This window comes from Schistocerca nitens, chromosome 8, assembly GCF_023898315.1.
Source record: "Schistocerca nitens isolate TAMUIC-IGC-003100 chromosome 8, iqSchNite1.1, whole genome shotgun sequence".
NCBI classification, from domain to species: Eukaryota; Metazoa; Arthropoda; class Insecta; order Orthoptera; family Acrididae; genus Schistocerca; species Schistocerca nitens.
Genome location: NC_064621.1, coordinates 366,439,213 through 366,457,541, shown reverse-complemented (window position 1 = coordinate 366,457,541; position 18,329 = coordinate 366,439,213). Strand labels below are relative to the sequence as shown.

The 18,329-nt window shown below is 40.6% G+C and overlaps 1 protein-coding gene across 2 annotated transcripts in view; it reads left to right on the top strand.

Moving 5' to 3' along the window:
- Nucleotides 1-18,329, top strand: part of LOC126198601 (uncharacterized) — a 197,731-nt gene that overhangs the window by 129,165 nt on the left and 50,237 nt on the right. For both annotated transcript variants that reach the window (XM_049935051.1, XM_049935053.1), the window contains 2 exons: nt 420-537; nt 12,603-12,702. In XM_049935051.1, the coding sequence (XP_049791008.1) occupies nt 420-537; nt 12,603-12,702 (218 nt within the window). The remainder of the gene's footprint in view (nt 1-419; nt 538-12,602; nt 12,703-18,329) is intronic.

Here is an 18,329-nt window from a genome sequence, read left to right as displayed (position 1 = left end):
ACAATGAAAGATCGATGAAATATTTACTAATACAGAGACATTGTTATGTATATTTCTGAAGAAATATATGAACAGACAAGAATTTACTGCAAAATTCATCAGTGAGTATTACTGAATGTTAGGCTGCAGTGATTTGTAGCTAAAGCCATGGAATGAAGGAAAGAAATATTGCCTCCTTGTAGAGCAAAGGATCAACAGACATACAGAACTATTCTAGTAATCTTCTAAAATCCTGCTGTTACATCAGGATTTTATACAAAGCAAATCATAATTCATGACACAACAGCCTCTTCAAATAACTAGAAGTAAATACCAGGAGAGAAACTGATTGTACCAGTGTGCACCATTTGTTTTATCCATGAATATTTATCTTGTGTGATTTAATGCAGAAAATAATTGTAGTTTTTGTATCCTAACAGAGAAAGCTGCAACATGCATACAAAGAATGTGGCGTGGTTACCAGACTCGCAATCTTAATAAGAGTGTTCAGGCCATATACCGCACTCTTCATGATTCCAGAACACACCAGTACATTCAGTAAGTTGTCACATTTACCAGTGAAATTAACTGTATTATATTTGTGGTACCACGTGTGTGTGTGTGTGTGTGTGTGTGTGTGTGTGTGTGTGTGAGAGTGAGAGAGAGGGGGGGGGGGGAGCTTTGTGTTCAGCCATATGATCGTGTATAGACAAAAGTCTGTAATCTGCTTTGTTTTATGACAGTAACCTCCATTTTTTTGCACAGTTATTTATTTTTTGGCCTTTATATATGTCTGCTTGTGTCTGTATATGTGCAGATGGATATGTGTTGTGTGGTTGTGGGTGTGCGTGCGCGCGAGTGTATACCTGTCCCTTTTTCCCCCTAAGGTGAATCTTTCTGCTCCCGGGATTGTAATTACTCCTTACCCTCTCCCTTAAAACCCACATCCTTTCGTCTTTCCCTCTCCTTCCCTCTTTCCTGATGAAGCAACCATGGGTTGTGAAAGCTTGAAATTTGTGTGTGTGTTGTGTGTTTTTAATTGTGTCTATCTACCAGTGCTTTCTCGTTTGGTAAGTCAAAGCATCTTTTTTTAATATATTTATTTATTCAGTTAGTTAAAAACCTCCCAGCCACAGCACATGTGCTGATTTGTATTATGAGCAGAAGATAACTATTGTTTCCTTAAAATATTCAAATTTTTTGCTTCCTATTCCCTAGGAAAAGGAAAAATGGGAAATAAAGAAACATGCTTTCATAGACTGCACAGAGTAAAATTGTGGCCAATGACACAATGTACCATAATTTTTGATTTATTCATCATTTCAAATTAAAGAATTATCGCAGGTGGTGAAAAAGTACCAGAACTCCCACACACAACCTTTTGCAATCTTCCTTTTACTCCTTTTCTTATGAGTCAGTGTGTGAGTGTATCTGATGTTCCAGTACATGAGAAAAAAAGCTCATTCAAAAACTATTTGATAATAATCGGTTTAAAAATTGATATCACTTACAATGTACAGATCTCATTTGAAACTGACAGGAAACTATTATCTTAATAATAGTGACCTTGTAGTACATAGAAGAGTATAATATGTTTGTGTACCGTTATTCTGTAATTTTTTTATATTTTAATGTGCACAGGTATTGAAAGTGTTAACATATGTGGACAGTGATCACTGGACCAAGTGCCAAAATATCATGAGTGAGATAGTGGAGCCCAAATTTTCCACTCCTTTCAAAATGTATTTATTGTTGAGCCTTTTTTATACTGAAGCATGCTTAGTACTGTTTCACTTAGGAGTGGAACCTCGGTGTAATTACATTCTAAACAACACGAAAAAATAATGAAAATGATCGTTAGCCTATTTATGTTCAACTGCTGCTTGTAAGCTTCTGTTAGGCATCAGTAGACTAAAAGACTTCAAAGTTCGTCGGTCTCGTTATGCATAACAAACACGGCATTAGGCCTATTGTAACAATAAGGCATTAGTGGTGAACAATGGCTTTCACAACTTGATGAGGTACACTATATTGTAATCGAAGTTTAAATAAATAGTAAATGTTTTCTAACCTAAACATTATTGAAAAACATACTGAAGGTAAGAAAACTGTCATTATTGTTGCATGGGAATATCTTTCATTGATTTTTATGAAACACAAAACAATTTCAACACTGCAAATAACATTAAAGATTTATATTTGGGGACTTTCTTAATGTATTAAATTATCTCCTGTAGACTAGTAGCACCAATTTTATTTTTCCACCACCTACTCCACGACAATCACAAAGTCCTTCAGGACATTTTGTTTTTTGCAAAGCATTATTTACTTTACAACTTGATATCCTTAACGTCCGTAAAAAGAATGGTTTAAATATGACCAGTCCATATAACCTACTAAACTTTCTTTGCTTGATGTTTTCGAACTCGGAAAGCAATGAGCAAATATGCCTGCTGGGCATTAGGAGATTCAGCATTAAAAAATTTGTCTCATTCTGTCCTAGCAATGTCTTCTCTCTTTTGAAACATTTGCAGGGACAGAAGACATTTCTTTGAGTAAAATAGTCCTTGTTTTGGATGCAACATTTGTTCCTGGTCTCCCTGTTGTGGTTTTCGTACTAATGTTTCCATCTTCGTTTTGTCCTTTTTTAAATAACTGATTTCTATCTGATTCAGGAATGTTATTTTGTACATCATTAGTAGGCACATTATGCTGCATGGGATCTCTTCATTTACATTTATTTGCCTTCCATCATTGTCAGCGTGGATATTGCTACATTTGCAGTTGTCATTTTCATTACAAGTTACAGCCCAATGGACAGTGTCTTGACCTACTGCACTGAGATTGAATAATTGCTATAGCTATTTTTCATTCAGAGAAGAATCTTTGGTTGGAATATTCTCACTTGAGGATGTATACACTCCCTAAAGAATGCAAGAAGAACAGAATGTCTGTTTGGAGTGGGTTTCAGGTTACCCTCCGAAAGAAACTTTTTGGCCTAAACAGTTATTGTCCCCTTTTAGGGTTTGACCTACATGTTTCAAAATTATGTGAAGTGCGGGCCATTTGGGGAAGGACGCCTTATGTGGTGCACCGTATATCCAGTGTGCAATTAGACCTTCTGCACCTCATATTGTCCTGGATCTGCAACTCCACGTGCAATCCAGTTATCTGGGAAAGGACAGCTTACAGGGTACATCATCTACTTCCCTAGTCCACTGCCCTCTTTCAACCCCAGGACAATATTGGATTTCTTGGCATCCAATGTCCAGCACAGTAGCCAGTCCATTTTGGTTGACAACACAGGGATCACATTGCTGATACCTGAACTGCAAACTCCCTACGTATGCCAAGGAGTAGATGCCCATCTTGTTGGGGCATGGGGGCTCCCGGCAATGGCCATCACGCCATGTGTCCTTTGCTGTGGCCAGGTGGTGGCTGTGGGGAGAGCCCCTGGTCGGACTGGGTGCCATCAGTGCGGATGACCCACAATGAAGTGGACCAAGTCATCTTTTGCTGGGGACTGAATGGCCCCAGCAGTCTCTAAAAATGAAAAATCGATTTTAATGCTGAGAGATATTACCCCAAATCGTTCCCCTCCCTAGCCATACCATTGGAGGAATGTAGAACTGTGGAAAAGAGTGAGCCTTATTTGCCAAGGTATTTAATCTGGAGCAGAATGGATGGAGACTCCTTTCTGGCTACAAAGCCTCTATTTTTTGTCAGACACCTTGAGGACAAGTTTGGGGAAGTGGCTGCGCTGTCAAAAATGAGAAGTGAGGCAGTCCTCATTCAGACAGCATCTCCAGCCTAGTCCCGGGCGTTGCTCACCTGTGACCAGCAGAGTGATATTCCCTTTTCCGTCACCCCCCATAAAAGCCTCAACATGGTCCAGGGGCTTATTTTCCATTGTGATCTCTTGCAGTCTGAGTACAATCTCCACACCAATTTAGACAAGGTGTTTACTTCATCTGGTGGGTCTATAGGGGACCCAAAGAAAATGGGGTTGCTACCGGTGCTTTCATCTAGGTCTTTGAGGATGATTAATTTCCTGAAAAGGTCAAGGTGATGGTATACTTATGTTACATAAAGCCAAACACCCCTCCCCCTATGTTGTGCTTTAAGTGTCGGGCACATCTCTTCGTGCTGCAATTCCAGTGCCACATGTTGAGACTGCGGTCGTCCACTGTGTCCCAATACTCCCTGTGCGCCTCCTCCCACTTGGGTCAACTGTTCAGAGCACCTCTCTCCTTCTTGCCAGACTGCATGGTACTTCTAAAGGAGTGTAAAATTATAGAGTACAATATGCTGGACCGGCTGACTTACCAAGTGGCTAGATGTAAATTTGAACAGTTGCACTCCATCCCTCAACATCTATGTATGCTGTAGCTACGTCGACATCACCTTCACTTGCACTCTGACATCTTTGCCCTGTACAGCGGGTCGTCCAGACCACCTGAATACTTCTGCCCCCTTGGTGTTGGGTGCATCTCTTGTTCTGTTGCTCCCAAAGCACCTACTTTGGGAGCAATATGCCTCCAAGTGCCGGGGACATCAGTCCACTTCCCACAGCTGGATAGACTACAGTCTCCTCCGCCTCCTCTCGCACTGAAGGGGTCGCTTGAGACTCTCCCTCTCTCCCTTCCAAGGTCTCCACTAATGCAAAAGTGGACACTCACCAGTAGCTGAAGGAGCCACAAGCTGCTGGATGAAGGGCTTCGCAGTCTTCATCCATGCCTGAAGTGACTTTGGAGAAGTCCTCCCAGCAAGCCCCTATAGAGAAGCGAGAGCACAAGCAGACGAAGAGGTAGTCTAATAAGAATTTAAGAAATGGGACCCTCTGGTGGCCCCAACACTGCCACTCCCTACAAGTTCTGTCCCGGAGGATGAGGTGGAGATTTTAGCATCCCCTGAGAACCTGGATCTTGCCGACGCCTCACCCACAGTGGAAATTGGTACAAATACTCAACCAGTGGCAGCAGGTGATGCTGAGGCATAAACTGCCTTCTTGGCCGCTTCATGCCTTCCCCAACTACCAAAAGTGGTATCCTCCAGTGGAACTACAGTGGTTTTCTTCTCCCACCTGGCTGAGTTAAGACAACTCTTTAAGCGTTACACCTGCTTTTGGCTCTGCCCTTCAAGGAAACCTGGTTTCCCACAGTGCGCACCTCCGTTTTTTGTGACTATCGAGGGTACTACAAAAACTGTAGTGACTGTGACAGACTGTCAGGTGGAGTTTTTATCTATGTCCATACCTCTGTCTTAGCGAACCTGTGCCCCCTTCAAACACCTTTAGAAGCTGTGGCTGTCAGGATGAAGAAAACGCAGGAAATTACCATCTGTAACATCTACCTCCCTCCAGATGGTGAAGTGCCACCCCCATGTATAGGCTGCACTAATTTCCCAACTCCCCCATCTTTTCTTCTTCTGGGCGATTTAAACACCCATAACCCTTTGTGGGGTGAAACCAAGGTCACTGGCTGTGATAAAGATGTTGAGGACCCACTAACTCAACTCAACCTTTGCCTCCTAAATACAGGTGCCCCCACTCACTTCAGTGTGGCACTTGGCACGTTACTTGGCGATTGATCTCTCTGTTTGCAGTCTTGGCTTTCTCCCTCTCTATCCACTGGGGAGCTCATGACAACTTGTCTGGTAGTGACCACTTTCCACTCTGGTGGACTCTTACCAAAGCTGACAGATTTTTTCACCTCCGCTACCACTGTTGAATCTCCATTGCATGGCAATACCGATGAGGTGAACAGCACCATCACTACTACTACCATTGTTGCTGCAGCTGAATCGGCAGTCCCTAGTTCACCAGGTTGTCCCTGGCTGAAGTCCATACCTTGGTGGTTGCCAGAAATCACTGCAGCCATTAGAGACCATAGGAGGGTCCTCCAACATCATAAGCGCCTACTCATCAAACGGTGGAAGCAGGACTGTTGGGAACGTTATCTCTCCACCATTGGAGCACGAACCTCTCCTTCCCAATTTTACCAAGCTCAGATGACTTGACAGCTATCAGACCCTGCAGTGTACCTGGTACCTTGAATTTCCACACGTGGAGGTGTACCTGCCGATTGAGGCATAATTGCAGAGTGTCTTGCTGAACATAATACTTGCACCTCTGCGCCTGCAAATTACTGCCCTACCTTTTGTCTCCTCAAACAGCAGGTGGAACGACATCATCTCTCTTTTGCTCCAAGCTACCCTGAGCCATATAATGCTCCGTTCAGTGAGCAGGAATTTCTCAGTGCCCTTTCCAAATGTCCTGACACATCCCCTAGCCCAGACCACATTGATTCCAAAATGATTAAACAACTGTCAGTGGATTACCAATGCCACCTCCTTGCCATCTTCATCCGTATCTGGAGCGATGGCAAATTCCCATCGCAGTGGTGGGAAAGTGTCATTGTTCTAGTGCTAAAGCCAGGTAAGAACCCGCTAGATATGGATAGCTATCCTATCAACCTCACCAACGATCAATGCAAGCTGCTTGAATGTGTGGTGAGCTGGCGATTGTGTTGGCTCCTAGAGTTTGGGACCTTCTGGCTCAGTCCAAGGGCAGTTTTCGCCAGGGGCACTTCACTATTGACAACTTTGTGCACCTGGAGTCTGCCATTCGATAGGCCTTTTGACACCACATCCTTGCTACTTTGCATGAGTGGGGTCTCCGCGGCAGTGCTTCCCACAGTGCGCCCCATATACAAGAGTATGGGGTCCCGCGGAGCTCTGTTCTTAGTGTCCCACTCTTTTTAACTGTCGTTAATGGCCTCGCTCTAGAGGTAGGGTCCTCAGTATCTTCTCTCTTATATGCTGATGATATTTGTATTTCCTTCTGTTCCGCTTCCATTGGTGTGTCTGAACTCCAGTTGCAGGGAGCCATATGGAAGCAGCAGTTGTGGGCCCTCTCTCACAGCTTTCATTTTTCAGCTGCCAAGACTTGCGTCATGCACGGTTGTCGTCATAGTGTCCACCCCTATCCAGAACTTTACCTCAATGACCAACTACTTTATGAACTGAAGACTTAGTGCTTTTTGGGACTGATCTTCACTGCCCACTTATCACACAATCTAAGGGTGGGCATCTGGCCTTCGCTCCCACGCCTCCACCTCCCTCTATTTTAACTCTTCCTCACTCTTTCTTTGCTGTTTGTTCGCCTTGGTGTTCATCTTTTCCCTATCTTTGTTCCTCTAAGCTTGTCTTTCAAGCTTGAGATTTTAGTGTGTTGTAGGGTGGCTGGTTCATCCTTTTTTATTTTTGTGAACGAGCAGCCCAGGCCATCTGCTATGCTACTTTAATACCTTCCATTATCTTTTCCTTTTAGTGTACATTATCCCCTTTCTGTTAGATTATGTAGTTTTGTCTTTCAATGTGATTCAACGTTAGTTTTACACCTTTTACTTTCCGCTATTCCTTTTTGGACTGTTTAACTCGAGACCTTTTTAAATGAGAAAAGAGGAATTGGTGACCCCATAATTTGGTCCCTTTACTCCCCAAACCAACCAACTAGCACTCAACTTAATATTAGGTCTGTAAACACCACACAGCCCACATATGAAGGAAAGAAGGTGTTTTGCTTTATACGTGCGCACACCTGATTATGTGAACCAGCATTGCAACATGATCCATTTAGTATCACTTGACCAGAAACTGGTAAGAAGAGCTTTATCTGTGTTTCAGAATTACAATTTGATTGTGGCTCATGGATCTGTGATTCAGAATTAGAAATCAAACCTAGGGGAAGTGGCACTTATTAGTTTCCAGTATTTCATGGCAATTGTTGCAATGACAGTGGGGATTTTTTTCCACCCAAAATAGGTAATGTTGTTTCAAGACAGAATGCACTCGCACAGGAAGTTTAAAGGAACAGTGTTTGATGTAGTGATGTACAACACAGTCCACATAAGGAAACTACAGTACTAGGCAAAACGGTGTTTCATTAAGTCTCTGTGCTTCAGTTTTGTGCAATCATTACTAGTTCCAGATAGCTGGTTTTTATAAAAAGTACTCATTTTTGTCATAGTTTAGTTGTTGCTGCTGCTGCTTCTGCCTTCAGTCAGAAGACTGGTTTTTGATGCTGTTCTCCATGATAATTTGTCTTGTGGAAGTCTGTTACGTCCAATTGCACTATACATTAACGAATCAGTTAACGTGTTAAATATTTAACATAGGCCTGTAAGAGAGAGAAAATTTAGAAGAGATTTGAAATTGTATTTAAAGTTTGTTGGAAGTCACTGAGCACAGTCGTTATAAAACACCGGGTGAATATAGCCTGGCTAATTTGCACTCCTTTTTTAAGCAGAAGTAAACTTTTCACAAGTCTCAGTGTTTCACGTCATATCTCCTGAACTATGCATCAAACAGTGATGTAATTGTGCAGCTACAGTCAGTGGTATATGTGGATACTGTCTGTAAACTAGGTTGCAAATAGAGTTTGTAGTAAAGAATTAATAAATTAAAACAGCATGTTTGATGCTGAAGATTTTCTGCATGAAAGGACAAAATGTAGTGTATATATGTGGTGTCCATTCTTTCAGACACCACATGTATATATTTAAGGCGATGACAGCCAGTTATACCTTCAGTACAGATGCATACCAAGCTCGAACTCTTAATGGCAATTGGCGAGATGCTGCAAGTAATGAGGCCAGTGAGCAGGGGCACTACATCAGTAGTGTGTGGTATTAGTTGATAATTTGTGAAACTTTCTGGGAGATTAGAACTATGTGCCAGACCGAGACTCGAACTCGGGACCTTTGCCTTTCGCGGGCAAGTGCTCTACCAACTGAGGTACCCAAGCACGACTCACACCCCGTCCTCACAGCTTTAATTCCACCAGTACCTCGTCTCTTGCCTTCCAAACTTCACAGAAGCTCTCCTGCAAACCTTGCAGAACTAGCACTCCTGGAAGAAAGGATATTGTGGAGACATGGCTTAGCCACAGCCTGGGGGATGTTTCTAGAATGAAATTTTCACTCTACAGCGGAGTGTGCGCTGATATGAAACTTCCTGGCAGATTAAAACTGTGTTCCGGACTGGGACTTGAACTCAGGACCTGTGCAAGTGCTTGTGTTTGACGGATGACATGGTAGGGTAGTCCATGTGGTTGTGGAGACCATTGTGTCCGAATGGCATAGTGATCAGCGCAGCTACCTAGTAAGCAGGAGGTTTGGTTTCAAATCCTGACATGGCACAAATTTTCAGCTTGTCCCATTGGTATAAATCAATGCCCACCGACGGCTAATGTCTTTAATTCCTTTGTGTCTAGAAAATGTAGTTAAGTGAGAAGCTTTTTCCTTTCATCACTTTGTGGGAGTGTTGGAGAGAAAAAGTTTCATAAAAGTTTGAAATTGCGTGTAATATTTGTTGGAAGTAGTAAGACTATAACTCTTAATGAGCAGTTTATGACTGTTTAAATTTGGGCAATAATTACATGAAATATCCAAAACAAATTTTTGTTGTCCCTGGAAGCTGTTGGATAGTGGGCAATCTGCAACTGGTATCGGGTTCCGAAATATCCACTTTGTAATATACATTTGAACCCTCTTACTGTGTTCATGCCTAATCAAATTGTGCCATAAAGCTCTTTCATACCCATTTTGATTCAGTATATCTTTGTTAGTATCTTGATCTACTTACAGTACCTGGTTTTCAGCGTACTTCTATGGCTCCACCTTTGAAAAGATTTTTTTTTTCTGTTTTGCTTATTATAAACATGTCACTTCCATATAAAGCTACACATTAAATACATTCAAAAAACACTTCCTCACTATTAAATTTACATTTGACATCAACATATTTCTCTTCCAGGAAAACTTGTCTTGGCATTGCCAGTCTTCTTTACTTCTGCCATCAGTTATTTCACATTTTCCCTATTAAGATGCTTCCTTGATTTCTTTTACTGCTTGCTCTCAGGACAGGTGGAACGATGTGAGTGATACATTACAACCCAGTGTTACTCCATTCTTAATTACTGCCTCAGTTTCGCAATTGTAAATAATCTTTTGTCCCCTGTATTTTATTCATGCTACTGTCTGAATTTCAAAGACTGTATGCGCGCTAGCAGTCTTCTTCTTCTTCTTCTTCTTCTTTCCTTTTTTTTTTAAATCTACGTATGGTATAAATTTGGATTTTCCTTTTTTTCCCCAACCTATCTGTTAAAATGAGTTGTTGGGTCACTATGGCTTCACATGCTCTATTTCTCTACATCTGAAGTTGGTCTTCCCCCAGCGTGGCCTCTAATTGTTGTGCCATTCTTCTGGTGAGTCATGTTACTATTTCACAACTATGACTAATTAATCTGATGATTTAGCAGTAAATATTTCGTCACATTCCTTCTTTGGTATTTGTAATTAACCTCTGTGTGTGTGTGTGTGTGTGTGTGTGTGTGTGTGTGTGTGTGTGAGAGAGAGAGAGAGAGAGAGAGATGAAAACTGTTGCTTACAAACATTGACAAAATACAGATTTTAAGCAGCTGAGCTCGTAAAGTTGCGAACATCTCAGATATTATGATTTGTTACTCTAGGCAGATTTCTTCCCTGTATGTTAAAAAATTAATATATTTGTGTCTCGTATACCAACTGTGATGAATAATATTAAATGTGATTCTTCAACTTCTCCCGGTGTATTTCTTGCTCGAACAGTCCACGGGTGTACTGTCGGTCCATAGTGTCCAACGGGCACATTATTTCGGTGATCAGACATGTCACCATCATCAGGTACACTGACGAACTGAGCTCCTGAGGGTGGGCGGCCGTCCTAAATCCCCTTCCCCTGCGAGGCGTTCTCTCTGAGGTCCCAGGCCGCACATCGGCAGTCGCTGAGAGGCTGGCGTTGGTGTCGTTCAAGCGACCAGGGCAGACGAGGCAGTTACACCGACGCCACCACAGACGCCGACGCCAGCCTCTCAGCGACTGCCGACGTGGGCCGCAGACGCGGTCCTCGGGAAGAATGCCTCGCGGGGGAAGGGGATTTAGGACGGCCGCCCACCCTGAGGAGCTCAGTTCGTCAGTGGACCTGATGATGGTGACATGTCTGATCACCGAAATATTGTGCCCGTTGGACACTATGGATCGACAGTACACTCATGGACTGTTCGAGCAATAATATTAAAAGTTGGTTTTGTTGTCAGTGGTACTGTACCCATTATGCAGTTTGAGGTCAGTAAATTAATACCAGAGTGAATCTTTCATTACCAGGAACTGTTTCAGTAAAGTTCTTTTTGGTGTGAGACCACATCATGATGTGATAAAACTACTAACATTCCAGCTGCTTTCACAGGCGTCCTGCATTCAAGCTGTTAGTACTTTCATCACATAGCGATGTGTTCACACACCCAGGCCAATTTTATTGAAACCATGTATCAGTTTTTATTCGAACAAACGTCTCGACTTCATTTATTTTTCTTAGGCAATGATTTTTTGTTGTTTTCTATATTAGTCCCATGCTTTGTATTTGTTCTACTGCGTGTACATTTATTTATTTATTTATTATTATTATTATTATTATTATTATTATTATTATTATTTAGAAGCTCAGTAGAATGTTGTGCTTTTAAGCTGAGTTGTGCTATCTTTGGCCTTTCATGTGTGTAACCTGTTTCATAAATTTTCCAGCAAAAGTTCTTTTATCACCAGCTACTTGATTCTTGTGATTTGGAAAATGTTTTATAAGGGTTTCGCCATCTTTATGCTCACTTTTACCTTCAGCTGGCAGAACTCCCCACTTCTTCCATAAGTTCTTTTTAAAATTGCTTTTTAGAAAGCAGAAATATTCAAGTGTTCTGGAAGATGATCTGGTTTTATTTGCCAGATTACAAACAGACTTTAATCACAATTCAAGTTACAACTCATTAGTAATACAAGCATCAATGAACTGTTCCAAGGCTATTGACAAAATTCTTCTTTACTCCATTTTACAGATCATTGTTGACCATCATCAAGAAACTTCGTCATAGAGGGGCTCCATCATGCGATACATGGCACTCCCAAATTATTAATTTGCATCTCTGTACCCTCACAGTATAATGTTCATTTCATTATCCTTGACTTAGAAAAATAATACATTGTAGGACAGTAAAAGTGGTTCAAATGGCTCTGAGCACTATGGGACTCAACATCTGAGGTCATCAGTCCCCTAGAACTTAGAACTACTTAAACCTAACTAACCTAAGGACAGTAAAAGGCATCTGCTGGTTAGCTGGTGTATAGCTTAACTGCTAGGACAGAGGTCATGAGGAAAAGGTAGATGGGAAACAGGCAAAAAATTATGGATAAAAGTTCATGAAAGTGAAACATCACAAGTCATGGATCTGTCCTTCACTGTGTAAGACAAAGAGTTGGTGATGTAAGGTAAGGAAAGTTCTTGTCAAGGAGCATCAAAGAACAAAACATAGCTAATGATGGTTCATAATTTCACATCCTGTTATCACTATGGATTATTCAGATATATAATGTGTCACTTGCAAACTGAGTTTACTGGGTCATTTGCAGGCTTGGCTAGCTTGTCACTGCACTTATGTCTTATGCATTATTCTTGTGCATCTAATACAAGCTTTTAAATAAAAACCTGTGGACAATCTTATGGAACAAAGATTTAATATGTTTTACAACTTACAGAAAACTTTCGTCTGATATGCAAGCAACAAGAGCTGCTTTGGAAAGTGAGCGGAAGTTACAACTCCTGCAGATGCAAGCAATTAATGCTCTTTGGAAAAAAGTAAGTAAAGTGGTTCATAGTGTGTTTTCTGCATGTTGTCTAAATTTATACTTAGGCTGCATCACAGTGGCACCGGTATCAGTAGATTCTGCCAATGACCGACATCGGACAAGGACAGCTGATCATTTGTAATCAGTTTGCCACTACCTGTACGTGGTCACAGTGTAGCTGACCTCATCGTCTGAATTTACATATTTCAGACTACAACCAGTGAAATTCAAATAGTTCCCCCCACCCCCATAATAGCCAACACGACACAAAACATGAACTGTTCATGAGAAGCTGATAAGTTTAGTCAAAGGCGGAGTTTGTGGAATCTTGAGCATAAAAAATATCATAAACGGAATATAGTTTGGGATCTATGGACTGAAATTGCTGGTTTATTGAAAACCACAAGTGGGCAAAATCTTCATCAGAAATTTTTAGGTGTGGATTATAACCTAAAAAAATAATTTGTTCAAGTGAAAAGGACTTATCTTTGCTTAAAATTACTGAAGTGGATCTTTTTGGGTTGTGGTAGGTGGACATCAGCTGTCTACAAATTATTGTTGCTGCTTACTGGCGTAATTTTTATGGCAGTAGGGTGGTGATTCTGCTAGATGAAGTGCTTTGCATATGTGGTGTACGTATATGTTTCCACTTTGCCGTGCTTTAGATGTTCAGAGTATCTTACACTAAACTTCATATTTGTCTTTCATATGTTTAATGAATGACAGTAATTGAAGGTTAAGTGACCTACGCCTGCACAATGTTAAATTCAGCAAAACAGATTTCGAGTAGGCCCCTACTTGGAGTGTGATTAGAGATCTATTAAAAAATCAGATTCTCACATTAAAGATGCACTAAAAGACAATGCAGTATTGTTGGTTTTTTAAATTAAAAGCAACACTCAATCTGAAATAATATTGCCTCCAGTTATATTATTATTTCCTATCTCAAATCCACTGGGTAAGTGTTTAGAGAGCAGAGAAGTGTACTACAATCAGACTATCTGAATGTCCTGCCAGTACTGCATTAATTTTCACAATTTTTAGAATAAAGTGAGCTGCTGCGAAACCACAGATCTACCTTTTTTCAATTAGATGATATTTGCTTACTTACACACACATTTTTATCCATGTACCATATAATAGAAACATGTACTTTTACCACATAAATTAACCATTATGTGTGCATACCCTCAGTGGCAAAAACTTAACACACCACAGTTGCACATCCTGCCACAGTACCACAATAAACCACATTCTGAACAATGTGTTTTGGAGAGATCATTAGTGCATTTTATCACTAAAACTACATACTTTCATAATACATACGTCTAAACATGAAAAACATCCATAATGGCCTGTTAGTTTCTAAGGTAGTTGTCCATTCTGACACAAATTGCTGGTGAGAGAAGGAAAGTGGCATCACAAAGTTAAAGCATTTTTAACTATTGTTGGATGGTGTTTTTTCCTTAATCTCATATGTTTGTAAAATTTGTCTGATAATTCCAGTAACTGAGGACAATACTTTCTGTACTCGCCATGTTCTTTTCAAGACAGATATAGCTCATTTACATGCATTTTTTAATGGCAAAAGTGCACTGCAGCACTTGCCTCCAAGCACAGAGGCATCGTGGTATCCGTCCCATCCGTGGAGGTTAAAATATAACTTACTTCATTCATAAAATAGATTCCAACCTAACCTAACGTCCTCAATCCCATCAAAAACTGACAAATGAGATCGGAAGCACAGTGACAAAGTTGTCGGCTGATGTTATTGGGCAACCTTTGGCAACGACATCTTATGACTGTTGTCGGTGCCACTGTAAATGCTGCATATTTACTTACTTGCTTATTTGCTTACACCATCCGCCCAAATAGTTCCAGTACTGATTTTATTCCTGTTCTGTAAGTGATGTGAGCACAGTAACTATGGAGGCAGCTTTAACTAACAACTGTAAACAACAGATATGCGTTTGACAAATCTGTTATGAGCAGGCAGTATTAAATAGTGGGTGTGTGGGCATAGTATGTCAACAGTACTGTGTCACAATTACAATGAGAAAAGTCTCTAAATCAGGTTTTCAAGACGTTCTCTAGAATGATTGAGAGAAGTGAAAAATGTGTGCAAAGTTAGGCCTGCACACCTTGACTCCCAAACAAATACAGCACGTGGATTCCTGCCACTTGACTGAAATTCAAAATTTGGGCAGTCGTTTTCTGGAAAAAAATCACCATGGGTGATGAGAGTTGGTGTAATCAGTACAAACCAAGGCAGAATTACAGTGTGCTGAAATACACATGAGGGGACAATGCCTTGACAACATGAGCAATATTGAAGCCCATATAATGCACAAATTAAACAACATCCCAAAGAATGACTTTGCTGTCAGTTTCAGATATTTTTATGAACATTCTGTGCCTTGTACTCCAGTGAGCGGAGACTGTATAGAACACCTGAAGCATTAAAACCACTGTCTTAACTATTTTTTTCCCAGTCTTGAAACTTCTTGGTCTGATGAGGTACTTACATCCCCTTTATGGATTGGCTTGTAGCATGTTTCGACCTCAGATTTCACAACCATCTTTTCACAGTATAACCAATGTCTCTTCTCCCAGGGAGGCTATTCAACAGCAAGTTTCAAGAACCTATTGTTGTCCATCCTTAACCTTTATAGAGTAATCTTTAAATGTTTTCAGAAATCTCATTTCAGATGCCTGTATTTTATTTCTGTTATTTATATTCATCAGCATCTCACTTATATACAGCAGACTCAGTATAGCCATTGTATTGCAGAACTTAATCTCTTATTCTTTACCTTACAGTGTTTGTGGGGGTACCGTATTTACTCAAATCTAAGCCGCATTCGAATGTAAACCGCACCTGAAAAATGAGATGTGAAATCAAGGGGGAAAAAAATTCCCGAATCTAAGCCGCACCTGAAATTTGAGACTCGAAATTCAAGGGGAGAGGGAAGTTTTAGACCGCACCTCCAAATCGAAACAAAGTTGGTCCATTGTAACATGAGAGACAATTTAGGTCGAATGGATGAAGATACAGCTACAGTAGTTTGGTTCGAATCGTAGGCTTCGCAGTTAAGCTTTACCAGGTAACCATTGCTATGTCAGGCGCTCCGTCTATATTTATACGGGTGCCCTTCCTTTTTCATGTGCTTCGTCTGGTTTGAATCGATTGCTTATTTTGCTTTGATCTGTTAAGTGCCGTTCTCATTGTTATAAGGGCTTACATAACTCAAAGCTGAAAATGCATTATTGTACTGTGTCGTGCACTGTTTGTCGCATTCTGATAATGAGTGTTCATGACCTGTCGCCGCTCGCGGCATGACTTGCTTTTGTGCACGCTATACTGCTGCTTACAATAAAAAAAAGGGGGAGGAATTGTCTCATTAGCGAAACAATGGCAAGAGACTGCTATTTTTTGTTACTTACACTGCTGCTTTCTTGATAATGATAAACAAGAACCAAATAATGGACTGCGTATGACAGAAGATGTTCTGAACGAGAGTTTAGCGGAAATTTTTTCTCCGTTTGATAATTTTTGCAGACGTCTCTTTAGTACATTACATTCTGCACAGAAATTAGTCATATTAGAATTAAAAATCTAGTCAGTTGCCGTGCTTCATTTCTGACTATATCACTATTCAGCATAAGAATAATACGATTATAAACATGACATGATATGTATATTCTTCCATGTTTGCAGTTGTCTCACTCTAGTTTCGTAGTTTATTAGGCAGACAGGATTTAAATGAGATAGCAGCAAACACAAAAGAATACATGGCATAATGTTTACATTCGTATTATTCTTAAGGTGAAGATAGTACTGCATGTGATTCATGATTCATAAAAGTTCCTATTAGCAACAGGTAGGAAACAATTCAGAATGTAGAGTTGGCCATATTGACATACGTCCCAAACAGTCTTGCCAGTCGGATTTTCGTAGTAGATTTTTAGTGATGAGTTTAAATGCAGAGTGTGTTGTTGTCTTCAGTCCGTAGACTGGTTTGATGCAGCTCTCCGCGGTTTTCTGTCCTGTCCATAAGAATGTAAATAACTTAGAAATTAAACACTGAAACGTAAAGAAAATTTTATTAGGTTTGTAATACATCTTATACGAAATGTTTAAAATGTCAGTCATGATTCTGAGTCACTATCACTAGATTCTTTGTTGCTCATTTCTTCATACAGAGCATCATCCTCCGTACCATCTAGTGCATTGTATATCGAACATTTTGTAAATGCTTGTTGCACAGTCTGATTTGAAACACACTTCCATGCATCATAAATCCATTGACAAACATGCGTGTTTTACACGTCCTGTTGGTGTCAGTTGTCTGTCACTTTTCGAGAGCCAGTTTGTGTATATGCGTTTAAGCTTGCCCTTAAATTGTTTATTCAAACAGACGTCAAGTGGTTGCAGAATTGAAGTCATCCTGCCTGGAATTACTGCAAGTCCGTTTTGCTTCCCTGTAATTTTTGTTTTACTGCAGGTGTTGTATGGCCTGCGTACGCATCTAATACCAAAAGACTGCGTAAACCAAGCATTGCGCCAGGACGATGATTCCACACACACCCGCCCAATCCATTCCAGCACCATGTTGTCCGAAAACCACCCAGTTTCGTTTGCTTGTGCAATTACAGTTTTTAGAAACACTTCAGATATCGGTAAAGCCTTTCGCTTGAAAACTATGAATGGGGATAATTTACGTCCATCTGCTGTGCAAGCAAGCATGGCGGACATCCGCTGATTTTCACCCACTGAAGTAAGAACACTTAACGTCTTTCTTTCCTATGGCGTCAACCGTATAATTTGACGGCATGTCAAAATATACGGGAGTTTGGTCAGCTTTCCTATCTGACCAAGAAAGTATTGCGTTTCTGTGCACCGCCTAATTATGAAGCGCTGAAATTCCACAAGTTTTTCTTCATAATTTTTCGGCAGCTTCTGTGCAACTGAAGTTTGCTTCCAAAGTGAAAAACCCCAGTGCTTCATAAACAGATCAATCCAGCTGCGACTAGCCTTAAAATTTTCGTAGCAATTTCATGTGCCTTAATTTTTAAAATTTCGGCATTCACAGGCAGGAATTTCTGATGCTGTTCCTTGACAAATTCATTTAAAATCACTTCTAGTGCATGATATCGGCCACACTTTGGCCCACTAAATGCTTTCCTGCTACTGGAACATTAAAATAATTTGTCTCTCTGCAGTCGCCATCGCCTGATGTTGGTCTCATCAATCCTGTATCGCAAACCTGCAGCACTATTAGAACTTCATTCCGCAAAAGAAATAACTCCCCTTTTGAATTTGGCACTATAATGAAAGTTCTTCACAAAATCCCACGAAGCAATAGGTGCCGCTACGTGAAATCTTAATGAGCCCCAGCATATCAACTCGTGCAGATATCCTAAAGCCTTGTGCATTGTTGGTATTTTTGTGTAAAGAAATTTATTTTTGTTGCTGTGAATATTTGAAAGGCTGCTACATTCGAAGATGCAGAATATGGAATTTCTATTTACTTCGTTGGATAATGTACGAAAATGCAGTAGTCGAAACTCGGGGCGTAGAAAAAAGCTCGTCTTCTAGCCTTTTTTAATTTATTTACTGACGCAGAGGTTTTGGCC